Genomic DNA, 19,788 nt, shown 5'->3' on the forward strand with positions numbered 1-19,788 from the left:
AATCATTTGGCATGTTGAACATTTTCCGACTCAGTTTGAATTATGTCCCTCGTCCAAAGTGGTTGCAGTCGACCGATAAACTTCTGGTGCAATAGGTGGTAGAAATTAACCACCACGCCCCCCTCTCGCTTCTGGCGGCTCCTATACGCGGCCCTGGTGAGCGCGGAGAATTGGATGACTCTTCTCAGTAGCACTTGTATCGATCAAAGTGTCGCTCAGCCTGATATTGACGTCCGGAGACTCCTCGCTAGACGCTGGCAGAGGCCAAGGTACGGAATCCACGCAGTCAGCTTCGATTTCCACGCATCGCCTCTCAATTCGTCGCAGCTCTTCGGAAACTTCCTTGCAAGTTGCTCTTTTCCTAACAGTCCATATGTTCCATGATCGCGAAATCATAGCACCCAAAATGTCACACTCTGGGGGGCGATACGTGGGCCGAGTGCAATTTGATCAGATACTGTGAGATTCACGGCAATCCAATGATGAATCAAGATCTTGTGCTGTGGGTTGCAAGGCAAGCTACAGGCATGGCCGACGGCCTAGCAAAGATCCATGAATACCCAGGGAAGATTGATGAAACCTTGAAGAGTGCTGTAAGGTACGGACGCCATGGGGATATAAAGCCAGAAAACATAATCTGGTTCCGAAGCTCAAAGATAAATTTATAATTTCATCACTTGCCATGATTGTTGTTTATATTTGGGTTGTTTGGATTGAAGTTATGATGAAGGGGAGGGGATTTAACTTTGAAGACTTCACTGAACCCCCTAGTTGCTCCGTCGCCATCGGGATCGGACTGATACGTCAAAGAAGATATGAATCGATCACCGAACTTTCGATACTGTGCCTCGATACCTTGAATACCCTTGAGGAAAGTGCTTCTCAATGTCCATTGCCAGTCAATAAACGATTTCAGTGAGTTATGCTGTCCATCCTCGAAAACATGCCAGAGGTTTATCCGGGCCGTTCATCTTCCAGAGATCAACCTTACCTTGTGATCTAATTCTATTTTTTGTAGAGGCAGATCTGAATCACAAACTCCTGTGACGGAATCCAAGAATGTCTTGACAGAGCCTGCTCTCTCGATAAGGCAAAAGATAGCAAAGACCTGTCGGTAGGGTCTGCCCTGTGAAGAGTTGTCGTACACCTGTTGAGCGATTCGGTCTATACCAGAGTTATCGTCAAGAGCTCCCTTGAGTTCCTGCTCTACCGCTTCGGGGCGAATCAACTCCACCAAAACTCCAGCTGGGAGGTGACCTTATGTCATTTCAGGGTGAAGATGTCTCTGATGACGCTGTCGGAGAAGTTCATCGAGTGGTAAACCGGCAGATGGACTGCTCGAGTTAAGTGAAGCTAATAGAGGAGGGAAGTTCTCCGACATTCCCCCATCCGCACTGCGTGAACCATGCTCAGCTTGACTACCGCTGCCACCCGATGTCAGCTACTCTTCCAGACCTCAGCCACTGCGGACGGCGCGCTCTCACCTTTCAACACCACTGGGCTGTTGCACCTGCCGCGGGCCTCCCTTGGCATTCATATCCACAATCCAAAAATGTTGGTCATTCGTCCTACGAACCTTCATACCGACTTCGACATTCCCTCCGGCTGAGTCGGGGGACTCCATAGCGGTCCAACCTTGATGTTTACTCTTCAGTCGAGCACGGTCTGCCTGGGATAGCCTACATGGCATCCAAAGTTGATGCGTTTCAAACGTCATCTTGGGGAACAAAGAAAACACGTTCCCGCTCCCCGTCAAGTAGATTCCACATCCACCTCCGTAGACACGGCTAAGCGCGACCTCCACCACCGGTCGAGGCAGCTCAATCAGATGAACAACCCGGCTGTTCAACTCTCCGCGCACCATGCACGTCACCTTTCCCTTTGGAACCACACTCCACGCTCCGAGTATATGACGACAGCCACTTTGACTCTCGTAATAGGCAGAATCCTCCAGCATCTTTCGGAGAACTGTTCGCGATTTGTACCCAAAACAAAGAACATCCAGAATGACCGCCCCGCGGTCTTTGCAGAGCTCCCGCTCTTTCCACAAACTGTTCATGAACACAAGAAGTTCAGGTCCGGTAGCCACACCGTCTACTCGGCTGAAAGCCGAAAGTATCTTGCAGCTGTCCAGCGCGAACAAACTAAAGAAGTCGACAGGCGTCGTGCCACTTGCACGAAACACCTCCCATGGTGTCCAGTCCATGCCCCCGGGTATGGTACCAACAAAGGAAAGAAAAGACAACGAAGGAAGCCAGTCCACCTTCTGCCTCCGTCTGGCCCCCCGCCCTTCTTATTCCATTGCGTTCAGTCTCTCTCCCACTCGGCGGTGCACCTGCTGAAGTAAGCAGGCCAACAGCCTCCCACTCCTCCGTCGGTCCCGGCTTTATTATCGAAAAGGTTCTCCACCTTTTCCTACCAACCACAATCTGGGCCATAGCCAGAATTGTCTACTAACACCAAGACACAAAATTTAGCTGCGCATTTGGTAGCTGGGCTCATGGGCCGTCGTCTTTCAAAAACAACAGCTACCATTGTACAGCAACGGATGGCCGCGATTGGCTTGACTCAGGCAACTGCGCCGAAAACCTGCAGATATTGATACAGCTTGTGACACGTAGTAGGACCGACCAAACAGGTCCTGTCGGATAAGTAGAGCACTGCAGGCCTTCATCGGTCCTTAAGTGTGGGCGTTTTCCATGCCAAAATCTGTCCTGGGCCCTTCTCACTTTTGTCCTCACCATCTGCTGGCTGAACCCTCTAGACTAGAAGACATAAAAGAAAAGAACAACATCACATCATGGATAGCAGCTTCAACATACATCGGAACAAGCAGCAAGGATACCAGAGAATACCTGGATCTTCCATCGCGCCGGACAGATTACTCCGTTATCTAAGAGAAGAATTCAATCAACAGTTCGAGTTGGAGTCGAGAAAAAACTACTACGTGATCCGTGCTCCGCGTGACCTTTCACCAGTTTGCAACCCCTGCAAGAAAAAGCAAGCCAAAAGACTGCCACTGACGGAAAATACAGGATGAAATCCAAAAACTCCAAACGATATACATGTAGTAGGAGGGAAGGGGTTGGCAGAGCGAAGTTCTAATTGCTGCTCGGGTATTTAGTTGAAGCACGATGGCGTTGAAAATCATAGCATAGCCTCGGGGGTTTGGAAAGTTGGCAATCGTTTGGCGAGGTCAAAATTTTGATCATACTGGGTACGAGAATTTGGAGTTTCGGGACTTGAGATCTTTCCAAGTTCAAATTGCTTGATTAAACGAGGGCATATTCGCTCACGATGCTTTTCTGGTCAATCTCGGGATATTCCTTGCCGTAGGCGGTCCAACGCTCAGCATCCAGGCCTCAAGAAGCCTAGAACACACTAACGTGACCATCTATCCGCTGTTGCGATGACCGTGCGTTGAAGCCAACAGGTTTCACGCCTAGCAATCCCCAGTCATTCAAGGGGCCTCCCTATAAAGCTCGTAATTAACTTATGCAGTAATCGTGCCATTAGTTTTGAGATTTCTAGTATTGAAATTGTTTTCCTATACAGTTTTAACCTTCGTAAGCGCTACTGTACACTGCTCTTAGCAACGCTTGCTTGCTTTTCGCCGCAAGACTGGGCGGCAACGGGGGCGTCCCTCTTGACCGACACTGCCAAAATCTTGAACACTGCACAAGTGACTCCCGTAGCTACCTAGGTATGATTAGTTGACACCGTCAACAGGATCAACCTAGAGCCTGTCGAACAAAGTGTTGATTATGTCATCTTCAACACATGCCCGGTATATTTAAAGCTGACGTAAGTCAAGTGATTCTTTCATCAAAGCGTCACTTATCCACCTCAGCACGGCTCCAAATCAACGAAAATGACAGTTCTGACTTGGGTGATAGTAGGTGCCTCTCGTGGCATCGGCTTAGAGCTCGTTAAGCAATTGCTCGACGGTGGTCACCACGTCTTAGCAGCAGTCCGCAACGTGTCCGCAGCCCCGAAACTCTTCGAATTGATCGACGCGCAGAACGCCAGAGAAAAATGCGTTGTGCAACAATGTGATATCACCAGCAATGAAAGCATCACCGTACGTAGATGCAATTGTATCAATCATAACCCAGAAATATTCATGGAGAGGCTAATGGCAAGTAGAACTTCGTTCACAAAGTTCAGGAAGCCGTGAACAACGGCATGACATTGGGAAACGTCATCCTCAATGCGGGTGTGTTGAAGTATCCCAACCGGGCGACCGAGATGTACGCGTACCTTAAATATGGACGAAGACATTGCTGATTACCAGTTCCTCATTTAGAACGTTCTCTGATTTTGCTTTGCACTTGTACACCAACACCATTGGGCCGATCGTCTGCGCCCAAAAGCTCATCAACCTTAGTCCTCACTCGCCGCCTCCCAAAGTTGTTTTCATTTCATCGGATTCAGGATCTACAACGCAGTTCATGGACTTCGAGGACGGATTTGGTGCCTACGCGGCAAGCAAGAGTGCTCTCAACCAAATGTTGAGGCATATGGCAGCGGAGCTGGGACGATCCGAAGAAAAGAAGCGGGAAACTGTGATATTAGCACTCCATCCTGGAGAGGTTGAAACGTGGGTGATTCATTGTGGAGGTGTTGGGATCCGACTAACCTTATCGACAGTGACATGGCCGACATTGAGTTGGGCTGGGAGGTCAAGGGATCAATTAGCGCTCAGGAAAGTGTCTCTGGATTACTGAAAGTCATTTCGGAGAAGGGTGAAGCCGGCGTTGGTACCTTCTGGTGCTGGGATGGAAGGGTAAGTAGTCCGAGTCTCATATTCAACTCTAACGCTGACAATATGTGGACAGAGCCATCCGTGGTAGAGGATCAATGCTTGGGCTGTGGGTATTCGAATTGGCCGCACCCGATAGTTTGACGCGCGGGTCGTAAATCGTCTGTAATTCCTGGCTCTCCACATTGGCTCAATCGCTTGTCTGTCCTTGATTTTTAAGAAATTGTCCTCTTTCATTCACGATGATCGTATACCGAGATTATTCCTGTACCCCTTTTCGCTTGAGCTTCGCATATCTGACTCAATTGATCTACGTATGCAATCGAATGATGTAATACAACTTTGTGAGTTTCTGTGTCCCTGTGGCGATACCCTTCCTTGAAGCATCTAATATTTATAGAGGGACTCGCCTTCGATTGCATATGGCAGATCACAGGATCGTTCTACGCACTGTAATTCTGCACATCTTCCACAAAACTGCAAATTATGACGCGTGTATGCTATGACCTGGAAATAACTGTAAAATTTATGATTAACGAAAGATAATGGAACCAGTAAATACTATGTCATTTCTCTAATAGAAGCCTAAACCTAAATAAATGCGTCCTCACTCGTCGAGAGCTCGAACCACCTGTGCCCACTCCACGGTTCCATAAGCTCCTGGAACCTCATCCGAATCAACCAGACTTGCCATCACAACTCTATCAGTCTGAGCTCTTTCCCAGGGTTTTATTCCGTACTGAGCAATGAGATTGTCGTACACAAGCACATCATCCTGCTCCCACCAATGTAAAACTCGAATCTCATCCGTGATAGTAATCAGATGTTTGAGAAACCCTTCTGGGATTGGAAAACCATCAACAAACAGCTGGACGGTGACATTCTTTCGTACAGAAGTTGTTAGATTGTTCACAGTTGTATCTTTGTAAAAGAGTGCGAGCCCTGTCAACCAGGTTGGAAGGTTTGAACCGGACTGCGTGCGGATCGCAGGCAGATGATGAGTAACAACAATACCTACGTCGTTATCAAACCACTCCCAGGTTGTATGAACACCTCGATTATAGCGTGAAAGCTAAGCCTCGACCTTCGATCGACTAATCGATGTACCCTTCGTCGACAATGCTCGTGCCAAAGGCCTCTTTCAACGTTGAACCACCAGGATATTGGCGACCTTTCAAATAGGTTGGTCTACTAAGTAGACCTTTCTGAGTGAGATCCGCGACAGAATCAGGCATTTCAGCTTGAGCTCTGCTGAAAAGCTCAAGAGAGGAGGCCATTGGTGTTTCGCCGCCTCGCAACGGCGCCCTATGGCTATACAGGAAGATATATTCAGGCGCGTAAGGGACTTGTGGCGACTCATTGTGGCCATGGACGAGCACTTCCTTCGCCGCCTCACTCGCAAGCGAGATATTAGGGGCAAGTTATGGTCGTTTGATGACAATGCCAATTATTTCGTGTGGTCGAAACCCAAATGAGTGGGCAAACTGACTAAAGTCGTCGGCATTATGAATCGGCAAGCCTCGAAAGAGGACTGCGCCGCGTGAAGCAAGTCGTTTGGTGACACTCTGGTCCTGCGCCTGCAGCTTCTTCACGGCAGCAATAGTGTCGTTGAGACTGATTTCTTATGTTACGGATTGGGATGGTCTCAACGCGAGAGGAATTGTTACCGGAGGGTGTGGATGCCCAAGCTGCCGTTGGTTTGATGCTGGTAGATCGAATGGCTCAGACTCCAAAGCCGGAGGCGGCTGAATTTTCTCTACCATGATAAATCAGGGGAGATGAGAGACCGGATCCGCTCTCGAGTGCATAGATCAGTAGCAGGAGGATGGTTGACGGCGACGGGAGGCAATCCTCACATGTGCAGTGTCAAACACCCCACTTATGCTTTTAAAGAGGCTGCGAATTGCAACAAGGGTACGTATTTGGGTGAAGATATGCAATGCGACAAAAGGGCGTATTCCGTTTTACCGCTGACCTTTCCTCTGGTTTTACCTCTTCCGCATCATAGCCATTTGCTTCCGGATCCTTCATCGTGAATCGCCGAGAATCTTGCCACCGAGGTTAGATCGCCATATCGCTACGGACAACTTGTCACCAAACCTTGTGAGATAAACAATGGCCCTGACGAATATGGAGTCAGATATCCAAATTCCAAGCTCCACCCCCCTTGATCTTCACCTCGACCATCCCACCGTCGAAGAATGCATCCAGATTTGGTCGGAAACTGCAGACTCATGGAAAGATTCTCTGACCATACCCAAGTACATCCACGAGGCCGAGTATCTTACGACAGTTCCGCTTGCTAAGGATGGAGGCATGACCACGTGGGTTCTCGTTGAGAAGGATCGTCTTCCGAACGAGCGTACGATTCTTTGCTCTTGCGAGAGTTTCCGAAAACGATGTCTGACTAGCGATGTCAACGGTAACATCATGGAGGGCATTGTTCATGGTATCGCAAGTGTATTCTGCCCGGCAGAGCTTCGAGGCTGCAGCTACGGGGCTCGCCACATGAAGGAGCTCGCAAAGGTCCTGCACGGATGGCAGTCTGAGTATGGCAAGAGTATTGGAAGCATTCTGTACTCAGACATCGGGAAGGAATACTATACGAGGTGGGGCTGGCCGCCAAATCTCACTAACGGGCATTTTGTGTTGCCAGCTGCGAAGATGGAGAAACCAGCGGCTACTCAGCCGATCCTTGAGTCAGACCTGGAGCATCTGTGCTCCAGAGACGAGGCCATGATATATAACGCCATGGCAATGCCCAGTACGTCACGGAAGAGGGTGGTGATTCTGCCAGACATGGATCACATGTTGTGGCACATCCGCAAGGAGGACTTCGCCACCAATCATATCTTTGGTAAAACGGCTCAGGCAAAGGGAGCAATTGCTGGCGTGCCTGGGAAACAGGTTTGGGCCATTTGGGTCCATCGCTACTACGAGCATCCGAATTATCCCAATGAAGAGAAGCAGGGCGATCAGAATGTTCTCTATATTCTTCGCCTTGTGGTAGAGGGCGACGCCACTGCCAACAAGCCGCGCGAGCCTTACTTCACGATTGCGATGGACGGGAACAAAGAAGAAGCAGCAGCGCTGGAGGCTGTAATGCAAGCTGCTCAGGCAGAGGCGGCGGATTGGGGCCTGGATCAAGTGCAATTGTGGGAGCCATCTCCCATGGTACAGAGTATTCTTGAACAAAGCAATCTCAATCCTGTCTACGTTGAGAGACAGAGTCACAGCATTGCTAGTGTATTGTGGTTCGAAGAAGGCGGCAATGTACAAGATGATCATCCAATCTTGATCAACAATGAGCATTATGCATGGTGTTAGGACAGCACTAGTGCAAGCATTGTACCTCATAATCTAATCAACAGGTCCTTGAGCGATCGCTTGGGCGTTTGTGCAAATATGCTATCTATGCCTGAATCTAGCTTCAATATGTTTATCAAGAGGATGTTGTGACTGCCGTGGGCTTTGTTTGATGTAATACCACCTGACGCACCACGCTGTTTGCATTGCTGGAAATATATCTCTGTGGCCCACCATGTCATTTCCCATGAAAACGCCTTAACAACTAGTATCATGACTATCGCTTCCCACCCGCACACATGAATGAGACAAATCAAATCGTAAACCCCATAAAATACCATTAATATTCCCAGTCAAAAGAGTCATGTTCGCGAATCAGATCCTTAATCACTCCTTTCCAGGTTTCAGCTTCCCTAGCAACCATGCTGGTACTTTTGCCGTCTAATTTCTTCACTGACTTCTTGAAGCTGGGATGTGGACAAACGAGCTTGAGCAGGTCTGGGTCATCGATTCGAGCCGCGTAGTGGATAGGCTCATTCCCTACCAGTGGCCCCACGTCCTTGAGCTGCAACAGTGTCATTGCGCATCCCACATGAGACTTTGAAAGCACTTCAATGAGAGGTTTGTTGCCGTTGTTACTTGTAGCTACTAGTGTATCGTGAGCATGAGAGAGTTGGAGCATAGTCTGTAACGAGGCGTCTTCTCCGTGAATGCAAGCGTAGTGAAAAGCATTTCTTCCCGTGTGGTCGATCACATCATCTTCGCTTCATGACTGATCAAGTATTCCATGCAGCTGGCGTCATCCAAAAAGTCAAACACTGGTGGTCTTCCGTTGTAGTCCTTCATGTTCATATATGTTTTGTCTTTCGCACTGCACAGCACAGAGGCAATCTTCAGCCTCTCAGCACCCTTCTCTGATTAACCCGCGAAGTGGAGGGCAACCTGGTCGTTTTCGTCCTGCACGTTTGGGTCCGCACCAGCGTCTAGTAGTAGCTCAACGCAAGAGGCTGAGATGCATGAAGCGACATGAAGCGCAGTCTCACCCCAAACATTGACCTGATTGATCTTCATCTCGGGACACCGCCTCCATATTTCGACCGCAGCAATAAGGCATCTATCGAAGTCTGATTCAAAGCAGCGTGAATGAAATTGGTGCCGGGATCAGAAAGTAGCGATGGGTCAGCGCCATGGTCGATTAATACATGCATCTCCTTATCCCGCCCTGAGTATGCGGTTCAGTGCAGTAGCGTCCAGGGGTATTTTCCGTCTTTCTGACCTATCAGATCATGAATAATTTTCGTTCCTCTGGATTGTGGAATAATTTCTTCAGCGACACAAAGGAAATCCTTGTAAAAAAGTTAATGCCTGGTATACAGCATATCGATAGGATTATACCACTTAGAAGGATCAGTAAGTAGCATGCCCCCCTCCCCCCTCATTCCCAAAAGTCATCGCATCGGCACAGGATTTGCTCACTCACCACTTCGTTCCCCGCCATTGATCTTATCACTTGCAAAGATTGTGTGCAAGCGAGATCATGGCTGCACCATTGGAACAACTTCTTTTGCGTACTGCGATACGTGAAGATGCGTCCCGGATTGCGGAAATTCACATGGCTGCATTTGGCCCCAACGCAATGCTTCATGCCCAATTCCCAACCCCCATCATTCGCCAGGAGCTGCAGAAGTCTATTGAGAATAAAGCTCTTGCTGATATCGACGACTCAAAGACGACCGTTCTCGTGGTAACGGGCTCCAAGGGTGAGTGCTGGCTGCTGTCGAAGTGTCACTTCCAAAGAATCACTTTCACGCATTCATAGCCGTGACCAAAAAATACAAAATTCTAGGTTCTATTTGATAAGAAGATTTCTAACCTCGTTAGTAAGTCAGACAAGGAAAAGAATGCTGATATAGTTATTGCATTTGCAAAGTGGTCACACCCTGTCCTTCCCGGCGAAGACTACATGGAACCGGCCTGGGTTTGGCCAGAAGGCACCGATCTCAAGGTTCTGGAAGCTTGGACTGCTAAAGCCGCCGAAGCAGAGAGCCGTTCCATTGGAGATGCCCCTTGCTATCGTACGTCTATATGATCTATATGCTACCCAATGAATTATCCCTCCTAACTGCTCCTGAATAAAATTTATCTGAAACCTGAACGCTGATATTCTAACCACCAGGACTCACGTTTATCGGTACTGATCCTGCCTATGGTCATCAAGGGGCTGGCCACCTCCTCCTAAAATGGGGCATCGAGCAGTGCCACGGGAACGGGTCACCTTTATACCTGGAGAGTACAATGGAAGCTGCCCCTTTCTACCAGAAGAATGGATTCACTGCTAAGGAGACCATATCTTTGCCTATCAGTGTTGATGGAGGTGTTCAAATGCAAATCTATGAGGAGATTGCTTTCACCTACTGGGGCACAAATAGCTATAGCCGCAGCGCAGGAGCGTCAGGGGCGTTATGCTAATGTCAAGCGAGAACCGTCTGATCAGTTCAGAAAGAGTGACAAGGTTTGGCTTAGACTGACGAACGTCAAGTCGGACAGACCATCAAAGAAGCTGGACTGGGTAAACGCGAAGTATACGGTCCTAGAGGCCGTTAGGACACACGCGTGCAGGTTAGATACGCCACCTGGGATACACAACGTCCTCCACATATCTCTTTTGCGACATACAAGGAACGACCCTTTTCTATCTCAGGAACAGGACGATATACAACCCGCCTGGTGTTTAGCCCAGGTGTTGATGCCCACAATGGTCTAGCAGAACACTTGTACTCAGCCAAGGTCCAGCAGTGTTGAATGTCAACAGAGTGTCAATGTACCCCAGCGGGAAAGAATTTTCCGGCAATGGTTGCCCTTCCTTCAGAAATGATTTTCTCGAGAGGAAGACCAGTGGCGGGATGCAATCTTACCTCCTTTATTACTGCCTGGAGGTATGGTAGCTTGGGGCTTTTTCGCAGTTTGATCCTTCGAGGATTAGCGGTTCTTTGTGAGTAAAAGCCGTTAATCACAGGCTGTTCCTACAGCATGAACGGCAACTTGAACAAGGCTCCTCGATTTGGGAAGGTCGAAGATTTCAACAAGAACGAGTATGAGCTCTACAAGTTGCACAGCCGCATCGACGGCATTGAATTCTTCTGAGCCAACCTGGATGCATCTGAAAGCCGACATTAGCCTAGGAGGAACAATTTTGCGGAGTTGATATGCAGCCTCGACTACAGAATTTTGACATGAGTAACTACGAGTATGAATCATTCCTTCTTCACCGCTGTCAGTCTTCCTGTAGACGGGAAACGGAACCATGCTTGACCCCAGGCCTTCGTCTGCGCACTTCTGGTGCCCAACGTCGCTCAGATCCATGCTTTCCTCGTTTATGGGGACCGTTGACATTGATGTCTTTACATGATCGCGTACACACAGGCTACTCCGCCAAATCTTTGGGCTAGTCTGGTCTGCTCCAGTCTCCACTAGTCCTCGCACGAAGATATTAAACAAAGGAGAACGAAAGATTTCACGCAGTCGGCGAGTCGGCGTCCCATTGAGCCGTTAACGGACGAATACACCGATTGCATTATTAATGTGGTGATCTCGTTCGCATCTAAAGTAGCGCGTGTTATTCTACCGCGCGTTACAGCAGAGGGACTAGCTACATGTATTATAGTAGCGCAGGGCACGCACAGAAGCTTGCCAGGCTAGTCCTAATGGAAAACTAGCTCAATCAATTGCAAATGGGTCTTGGTTAAGGTACCCGGGCCATATAAACAGCACATTGGCCTATTTGTACAGCATCAATAACTCCAGCTATTCACAGCTCGTAGCTCGCCTACATTTCTGTTTACTTTGACGTGTCATCATGGCTAGCCTCGCATCCTCGCTCCCACGCGCTCTTCTTACTCCGTCTCTGTACGCCAACGTACACAATATCTGGTTCCAAGGCGTAGCACCAAACTCCAAAATTGCCTCACGAGAGGTAATGACGCGTTGGTTCGGCCAAGGATCGCCAGAGGACCGTCGAGCCTTTGACGAAACATGCTCGAAAGAATTTGCGGCCGCTCTGGAGTCTATTGGACCGGACAATTTCCCTCTTCCACCTGCACTAAACTTCCATGAAGAGTCTGCCGCCGCCGCGAGCATCGCAGCTCCACTGATGAAAAACATCAACAACACTACGGACGACGAAACAAAAAGTTCACAAGCCCTCGCTCTCGTTTTGCTGCTCGATCAGATCCCAAGAAATATATTCCGCACGCGCCAGGCCGTTATCTACACACACTACGATCGGCTGGCGCGGGCAGTGCTCCGCAACATTATGAGCTCCGACCCGCGACTCGATATGCACTCTTCACTCCGGCTGGCACCGGCTCGACGCATGTGGTTTTATATGCCGTTGATGCACTCAGAGTACATTGAGGATCATGAGACGTACATCAAGGTCGTGAGCGAGATGCAGGCAGAGTTTCGACAGCACGGAGACAAACAGAGCGAGGATTACGTTGGATGGAGCTTGGATTCTGAAAAGAAACACAAGCATCTGATCGAGCGGTTCGGGAGGTATCCGTACCGAAATGCGCAGCTAGGGAGGACACTGACGAAAGAAGAGGAGGAGTATCTTCAAAGTGGAGGAGAGGACTTTGGAACTGCAGCATAGCGAGGCCGGTACATAGATCATGAGTGATTGATTCGGGACGCCTGCATTTACAAGTCAGGTAGGTAGGCACATGTAAGATAGCATAACATCGTGAGCCTTGGAATTCCAATGCCGTAACATCTCATCCAAGAAGAATCTCCTTTACAATATTCACCTCCTCCGCCGTGCCGCAAATCAGACCTGCTCTCCCATCACAATCCTTCGCAATCTTCTCAAGGAGCGGCCTGCCGTCCGTGGGGTCAATAGCCCGACCACCCGCGCACTCCACGATCAGAGCAATCGGGTACAGCTCGTACAGGAACCTAAGCTTGGGCAGGACGCCTGGTGTAACAGGCATAACGTAGACGCCATGGCCCTTGACAAGGGCATGCACAATGTCAGGGACAAGGCCGCCGCAGTACCGCAGCGTGTACTTCTCCTTGATAAACCGCGTAATGAGAGCGCTGTACCTCTCGTCATCCGCCGCGTGCCGGAGGTTCGCGGGCGCAAAGTACCGCGTCTTGAAAGGTCCGTCGGCCAATTTCACCACCGGACGGATGATCTCGCAATCCGTGACGCCGTTCGGGCCGTACCCGATCTCGAAGCAAGCGGAGTCGGCGCCGGGGATCCGCACGGCCACGATGGCGGTGGTCCGGGGTCCGATGACACCCATGATAGCCGCGATTTGCCTTTTGGCCGGCAACTGGCCCACCGCGGTCCGGCCATCCCAGATGCCGACGATCGTTCCGACTGTCCAGTTGGGCGCGATGATGGAGCTGCCGTCGAGGGGATCGAATGCAACGGTGTACTCCTCCGACGTGGCAGGGGTCTCGTTTATCCCGGTACTCGCCTGTGGCCTCGCCGGCTTCTCGACCGGGTCCTCCTCGCTGCTCGCGGTGTGAATCGACGGGCATTTCGCAATCGCTTCGCGCATCACGTTTTCGGAGAGAACGTCGACGTTGAGCTGGTCGTCACCAAAGGCATTCGCTGTGCCGGCGAGCGAGACGTGCTGGGATGCGTGCAACGTCTTGGCGATGCCGGAAATGGCGTCCAGGATTGCGGGGATGACATCGCTACGAAGGGACGATCGGTCTTCCTGGGGAATGACTTGCTTCAAGAGCTGGATGAGAGCTGGTGATGCCGACATGACTTGGGGTGAGTTATTGTGGCGTGAGGTTGTTCGAAAAGTGTTGAGTCAGGACTGGAGTGAGCTATTTTAGAATGAGTATCCGTAAAGTTGAGAGAATTTACGCTACGGAGCGGCCCCCACACATTCTTGACGGGCTCTCCCTTGATCCACCAGCGAGGATGCTCATTGAGTCAAACTCAAACTCATCATCACTTCACAACGCGAAACTCAAATCTAGCAAGGTGCTTTATACCACATAGCTTTTCAGTGGTCACAGCTACATGTAGATAGTCGTCACAGCTTCAGCGGCCTTGAGATGTTCTTGTTACGGTTCTGAATTTTGAGATGATCGGTGTGTCAGCAGCGTCGAGAATCCCACTCTGACAGGTCGCAGGTCATCAAGCTTGTGAGCTTTCCTCGTTATCATCTCTCCCCTGTCGCTTGAATCCGTCATAAAACCGTCTCTCCTCAAACACCCGGATATCATCATCAAAGTTGACCTTGCCAGCCTTCCTCGCCTTCAAAATCTTCCTTCTTACCCTCATCACGTCGTATTCCGTGTTCCTGGTCAGCCACCACGTCCAGAGATTGGCGACAAAAGAGGCAATCGTCGTCGCCGCTGCGATCGCGAAGCTCGTCTTGTAGCCGTTGTACGCGAACTTTGACTGGAACAGCTGCGGACCGATGACGCCGCCCAGCTGGGCAATACCCGATTGAAGACCCAGTGTGAACGCTGTACCCGTTGATCCCGAGAGCGTCGCAGATCTCCAGGCCCAGAACGGGATGAAGTATGACTGGTAGAACAAGGTTCCCAAGATGCAGGAAATGTAGATGCCGTATCGGTTGGTGATTGTGAAGAAGAGAACGAAGCACACAACCATGCCGGACATGAGAATCCTGAAAGCGTGCATGATTAGTATCAACCCATACTATAGCCATCTCTTCAAGGGAACACTCACATGATGTACGCTGGTCGTACAATGTACGCTCTCGACATGAACCAAGCCGAAAACATCAAGCCCACGATAGCTGCAAACGCAGGAGGCATATTCAGCAGCTGGTTCCTCGGCAACCCCACGAAGCCCAGATTGGTAACAATCGTCGGTAAGTACCACGTCAACGCGTATCCTCCAATGTTAATGAGCGTCTGCGACAGCATGAAGGACCAAATCAGCGGTGTTCGCAACACTGCCAAAATCTCTTTGCCGGCGAAATCGGGATCATTCGTCAAAGGCGCATTCTCCGGTAACCTGGCCTCGACAAACTCCTGTTCCCTCTCGGTCAGGAAACGGTTGCTACGCGGAGACTTTGGGTAGTCCGGCAGCAGCCAAAAGACGACGCCGGAGAAGATAATGGTCGCTGACCCTTCGAGAAGGTACACCCATCTCCAGGCACTAATGCCGCGGATCCCGTTCATGTAGCTGATGCCGTAACATAACAGAGATCCGATGATGCCCGCGAGGTTGGACATTGCAAAGAACCAAGTTACCGGCTTGCCGATCTCGTCTGTGCGGTACCAGCTCGACAGCTGGGCCATGATGCCCGGAAACATGCCAGCTTCGAACGTACTATTAAGGTGTTAACTAGGCGTCAGCATTCATAGCAGGTTGTATAGGCTTGATATATGAACCAACCCAAGCAGAAACCGCATAGCGTAGAGTTGATGCCGGTTCTGAGCTGCAGCATGGCAGGCCGTGATGATGCCCCAAGTGAAGAAAATACGAGACTGCCACAAGTGAGGACTCATGCGCTTCAATAACAGATTACTGGGCGCTTCGAAGATGATGTAGGCAATCTACCGTCCATCAGCGTCATAAAACGATAATTTCAATGCTCCTAGTTCCGGTCAAGCACTTACCCCGTAGATGGATCCAACCCAATTGTATTGATCAGACGTCATGTCGAGCTCTTTCATGATGTTGCGAGACTCCCCTGCTTGTAACACTCGGACATTGGCAGCATTTGTTTGGTCAATCTACCTATCATCAGCAAGTTCTGCCTCATGACCTGCAATAATTGCCCTAGCTGGTACAACTTTACCTGCTTGATCATGTACATTACTCCGATGAGAACCAAAAAGGCCTTGTCAACTTTGTTGATGACGGACCTTTCCTCCTCCGCAGAAAAAGTCGAAAGGAATGCCGCTCGCGCTTCGGGGTCATCTCGCAGGTTATCGACATTGGCTCGAGCCACGGCCGCGTTGGCTTGCTGCTTCCGGCTGGCAGCCGTTGCATCGTGGTCGATACGGAATCGATCTGGCTGAATTGGCAGACTCATCATAAAGCCTGTGCTATAACCACACGTGTACTGCTTTCATCGTTGGAATGTTCCGCCACTCTCCAAGAGAGGTCATCTTTAAGTCAGTCAAGTGGCTGCTAACAAGTCTCAGTACCCGATGCCGGCAAAGTTCGCCATCTACAAGCCGATGCAGATATCCTTATCAGCGGGGGTCCAGGGGGGCATATGTATGATGTGCTCATAGAAGAGATGGCGATATAAGACTTGGGTTGTGTCAGTGTGGTGAGCTTATGCACAGTGCTACTGGATCGTTGCTACATCTGCAGGTCATTCGCTGCAGTGCGCCGAGGACTGATGGCGAAATCACGGCCCACCTTTCCATCATTTGCTCAACGGTCCTTCAGCAACACAACGACGGTATTGTTGCATATCTGATCCGGCTAATCCCCGGATTCTCGTCATGTATCTGCAGACGTTGTCTTTAGTCAGGGAAATACTCAGCCCGGCCAAGTAATCCTTTCCAGGTCCGATAAAGGAGTTCAACGCCTCACACTGAGAAGACCAAGGTAGTAGCCCTCGGAGAATACCCGTAGGATTTCCGCACGCAACATGCAGATAATATGACGCCAAAGACGCATAGAAGCTATAAACTAAGCATGTACTTAATCAAGGCGGCAAGGGCTCAGTATCAGCTTTGGTTAGGCTATCCAGAACTTCAGAAAACAAGAAGAGTCTTTCTTCCTGCTCCGGCTATCTACTGCACGATATCGAAATCTGGGCCACTTGGCTATTCCAAACAATTGCCATGGCTTCCCTGAACGACCAAAACGCCGATTCCGGCGCCAAGCCCAAAAAGCAAATTCTTCTGAACGCCTTTGACATGTTCACCGTAGGGCACTTGTCCTTCGGTCAATGGCGAAACCCCAAGGACAGAGCCAAAGACAAACGCCGTGATCTCACTTATTGGACGGACCTAGCAAAGCTCCTTGACAAGGGAGGGTTTGTAGGCTTGTTCTTGGCCGATACGTTCGGACCATACGACACGTGAGCCTCATCTCAACTTCGACTCAGCAACATCTTTGCTAATCATCCGTCCAGTTACAAGGGCAGTGCGGAGCCATCGGTTCGGACTGGCGCCCAATGGCCGATGGCTGATCCCGTCATCGTACGTACCAACTGGATCACGATATCATGCTCGTGAATCCTTCAATATGTGTTCCGCTCCGCTGACATTGAATCAGCCCGTTTCCGCAATGGCTGCTGTCACCAAGAATCTTGGTTTTGCCATCACAACGTCAACTTCGTACGAGCAGGCGTACGTGGTTGCTAAACGGTTCAGTACCCTTGATCACCTTACGAAAGGACGATTCGGGTGGAACATCGTCACCAGTTGGAAGGAATCAGCTTCCAAGGCTGTGAGCTTTCTCTTATTTGCCTCTGTTTTCACGCTGTATCTAACATTCAACGCAAGGTGGGCCTGCCATTGGTCGAACATGATACTCGGTATTCGAATGCAGACGAGTATTTGCGAGTCTTGTACAAGTACGTCTTGGCTCCAATCATGTTTGCTCATCTGGATTCACTAACTCAATCTCTGTAGATTATGGGAAGGATCATGGTCAGACACAGCATTGGTTGAAGACGCGGAGAAGGGCATCTACTCCGACTACTCCCAAATCCGTCCCATTCATCACCATGGCAAATTTCATGTCGATGCTCCCTTCCTGACAGATCCTTCACCCCAACGTACCCCAGTGCTATTCCAGGCCGGTACATCTCCGTAAGTTACCTCAATCACAAGTTCATCGACCCCGAGACGCTTACCGCCTTGCAAAGTGCCGGTATCAAATTCGGCTCAACTCACGCCGAGGGCATCTTCGTCGCCGGCCTCTCCCCACACGCCGTAGCACCAAGAGTAAAAGCAATCCGCGAAGGAGCCATCGCCGCAGGCCGAGATCCGTACTCTGTCAAAGTCTTCGCCATGATCACCCCCATCATTGGCAAAGACGAAGAGGACGCCAAGCAAAAGTACGAAGAAGCCCTCAAATACGTCCTCGTCGAAGGCGGGCTCGCACAATTCTCCGCAACGACGGGCATCGACGTCTCCCAGTTCGACCTGGACCACGAGCTCACCGAGAAGGACGTCGCGAGCCACCTCCAGCGCATCCACTCGTCTCTGTACAACCTGCGCTATCGCGGAGACGACGTGCCGAAACTGACGCCCCGGAATCTGGGTACAGTGACGGCAATCGGTGGGAATGGGGCCATGCCTGTGGGTACTGCGGCGCAGGTTGCGGATGTCTTTCAGGAGTGGGTGGATATTGCCGACGTGGATGGCTTCAATATCGGGTACGTGGTTACCCCGGGAAGCTTTGAAGACGCTGTTGAGTACCTCGTCCCGGAGCTTCGAAGCAGAGGGTTGTTGGCAGAGGCGATCCCGGAGTATGCCTCGGCTCCCACCTTTAGAGAGCAGATTTACGGTCTTGGACAGAAGGGATTGAGGTCAGATCACCCGGGCTTCAAGTATAAGTATGATACTTATGAGGAGACTGTTGCCAAAGAAGATGCTGCGAAGGCTGCAGCGGTGGAACAAACAAAGTAGCCGAGGATTACCACGGAGTTGATATTCCTCATTAGTCATTGATCAGAGTTATCGCCATCCATCGTTCCATCTTGTTGAAGTTTGCCAACTGGAGCCATTTCAAGCCGATCAGGAAAATTTCCTTTGTTCGACACGCGCTGGGTAAATTACTTGAGCCAAGTATATCCCAAGTCTTGCGCTGGCCATGCCGAAGAATGCTCAGACGATTTGCTCTTGGCTTTTTTCCGTCATCTGCAGTTTCTCGGCCTCTCGACTAGTTTGGCTATGACACATTACCAAGCAAACCATCTATGACTACACCTCGGCCGCTTGGCACAGAGTGATTCCCGAACTGGAGGGCTCTAAGCCCAAGTCGTGGGGCTGGTTCCCCCCGCCGGATGCACAATCCTTTAGTCACCAAACACATTCATCCGCATCACCAGCCTTGAACAGGGAGAAACAAACACACCCATAAGCGGTGAGCCCAGGGTTTAAATTGCCAAGACGAAAGACATGTGCCGAACGTGGAGCCGTCAGAGTTGGAATGACAGGTGACCACCGACCCGGTTCAGTAAGAGGGCCGCTATCCCCGCAATCCCCGCATCATCCAACTCAGTCACGACACCACCAACGACACAACATCTCGTGCTTGTCTAGTCCGAGCAGCAAAGAACGCTGCTATTCCCCGGACCCAACGCCATGGCTGGAGGCTCATTGGTGGTCCGGGATACAGGTAATGGAGCTTTGGGAGCCTGTTCGACCCCGCCATGTCAAAGGTAGGGCCGATTGAGAGCCCCAGCCTCGGAGTCTTCAACGTCGACCCATCACGCCAGTCCGAACTGTTACGGCTTGCAATAGTAACATGATGTATCCACGTGGATACTGCGCGATATCCGGGGTCCCCGCATCCGTCCCATTGGATTGGTGACCCGAACATCCCCCGATGTCGAACCTGTGATAGATCCCGGTCGACATAGACCTTGCCACCACCTCTTACCGCTCGATGGGACGAACTTTTGGGGTTTCTGGCTCCAGTCTGTCGAAATAACCTCGACGTTTCTCTATACATGAAGAATTATATTTCTCACAAGTATGAAGTTATGAATTCTATATTACGATCGTTGTGGACTACCTAAAGTAGA

At 50.3% G+C, this 19,788-nt stretch overlaps 8 protein-coding genes across 8 annotated transcripts; 6 read left to right on the plus strand and 2 right to left on the minus strand.

Annotated features, from left to right (window-relative positions):
* Positions 1-2,800: 2,800 nt before the first annotated feature.
* CORC01_08721 (uncharacterized protein) lies at positions 2,801-3,040 on the plus strand (the record flags this gene model as incomplete). Its single annotated transcript, XM_022620351.1, has 1 exon — positions 2,801-3,040. The coding sequence occupies one exon, from the start codon at positions 2,801-2,803 to the stop codon at positions 3,038-3,040; it is 240 nt and encodes a 79-aa protein (XP_022473189.1).
* Positions 3,041-3,871: 831 nt separating this feature from the next.
* Positions 3,872-4,853, plus strand: CORC01_08722 (uncharacterized protein; the record flags this gene model as incomplete). Its single annotated transcript, XM_022620352.1, has 5 exons — positions 3,872-4,081; positions 4,147-4,250; positions 4,307-4,600; positions 4,651-4,786; positions 4,839-4,853. 5 exons carry the CDS (start codon positions 3,872-3,874, stop codon positions 4,851-4,853), a joined length of 759 nt encoding a protein of 252 aa, XP_022473190.1.
* A 2,024-nt stretch (positions 4,854-6,877) lies between these two features.
* CORC01_08723 (uncharacterized protein) lies at positions 6,878-8,089 on the plus strand (the record flags this gene model as incomplete). The annotated part of the gene is made up of 1 exon (XM_022620353.1): positions 6,878-8,089. The coding sequence occupies one exon, from the start codon at positions 6,878-6,880 to the stop codon at positions 8,087-8,089; it is 1,212 nt and encodes a 403-aa protein (XP_022473191.1).
* Positions 8,090-9,680: 1,591 nt separating this feature from the next.
* CORC01_08724 (uncharacterized protein) lies at positions 9,681-11,212 on the plus strand (the record flags this gene model as incomplete). The annotated part of the gene is made up of 4 exons (XM_022620354.1): positions 9,681-9,828; positions 9,958-10,143; positions 10,245-10,358; positions 11,085-11,212. 4 exons carry the CDS (start codon positions 9,681-9,683, stop codon positions 11,210-11,212), a joined length of 576 nt encoding a protein of 191 aa, XP_022473192.1.
* Positions 11,213-11,924: 712 nt separating this feature from the next.
* On the plus strand, positions 11,925-12,719 carry CORC01_08725 (uncharacterized protein; the record flags this gene model as incomplete). Its single annotated transcript, XM_022620355.1, has 1 exon — positions 11,925-12,719. The coding sequence occupies one exon, from the start codon at positions 11,925-11,927 to the stop codon at positions 12,717-12,719; it is 795 nt and encodes a 264-aa protein (XP_022473193.1).
* A 121-nt stretch (positions 12,720-12,840) lies between these two features.
* CORC01_08726 (fructose-1-6-bisphosphatase) lies at positions 12,841-13,845 on the minus strand (the record flags this gene model as incomplete). The annotated part of the gene is made up of 1 exon (XM_022620356.1): positions 12,841-13,845. The coding sequence occupies one exon, from the start codon at positions 13,843-13,845 to the stop codon at positions 12,841-12,843; it is 1,005 nt and encodes a 334-aa protein (XP_022473194.1).
* A 380-nt stretch (positions 13,846-14,225) lies between these two features.
* Positions 14,226-16,104, minus strand: CORC01_08727 (high-affinity nicotinic acid transporter; the record flags this gene model as incomplete). Its single annotated transcript, XM_022620357.1, has 5 exons — positions 14,226-14,724; positions 14,787-15,395; positions 15,462-15,622; positions 15,686-15,802; positions 15,868-16,104. The coding sequence occupies 5 exons, from the start codon at positions 16,102-16,104 to the stop codon at positions 14,226-14,228; spliced, it is 1,623 nt and encodes a 540-aa protein (XP_022473195.1).
* Positions 16,105-16,870: 766 nt separating this feature from the next.
* Positions 16,871-18,667, plus strand: CORC01_08728 (DszA family Xenobiotic compound monooxygenase; the record flags this gene model as incomplete). The annotated part of the gene is made up of 6 exons (XM_022620358.1): positions 16,871-17,109; positions 17,164-17,230; positions 17,307-17,480; positions 17,537-17,607; positions 17,666-17,845; positions 17,902-18,667. The coding sequence occupies 6 exons, from the start codon at positions 16,871-16,873 to the stop codon at positions 18,665-18,667; spliced, it is 1,497 nt and encodes a 498-aa protein (XP_022473196.1).
* Positions 18,668-19,788: the final 1,121 nt, after the last annotated feature.

This window comes from Colletotrichum orchidophilum (genome assembly GCF_001831195.1).
Source record: "Colletotrichum orchidophilum strain IMI 309357 chromosome Unknown Scaffold_75.1, whole genome shotgun sequence".
NCBI classification, from domain to species: domain Eukaryota; kingdom Fungi; phylum Ascomycota; class Sordariomycetes; order Glomerellales; family Glomerellaceae; genus Colletotrichum; species Colletotrichum orchidophilum.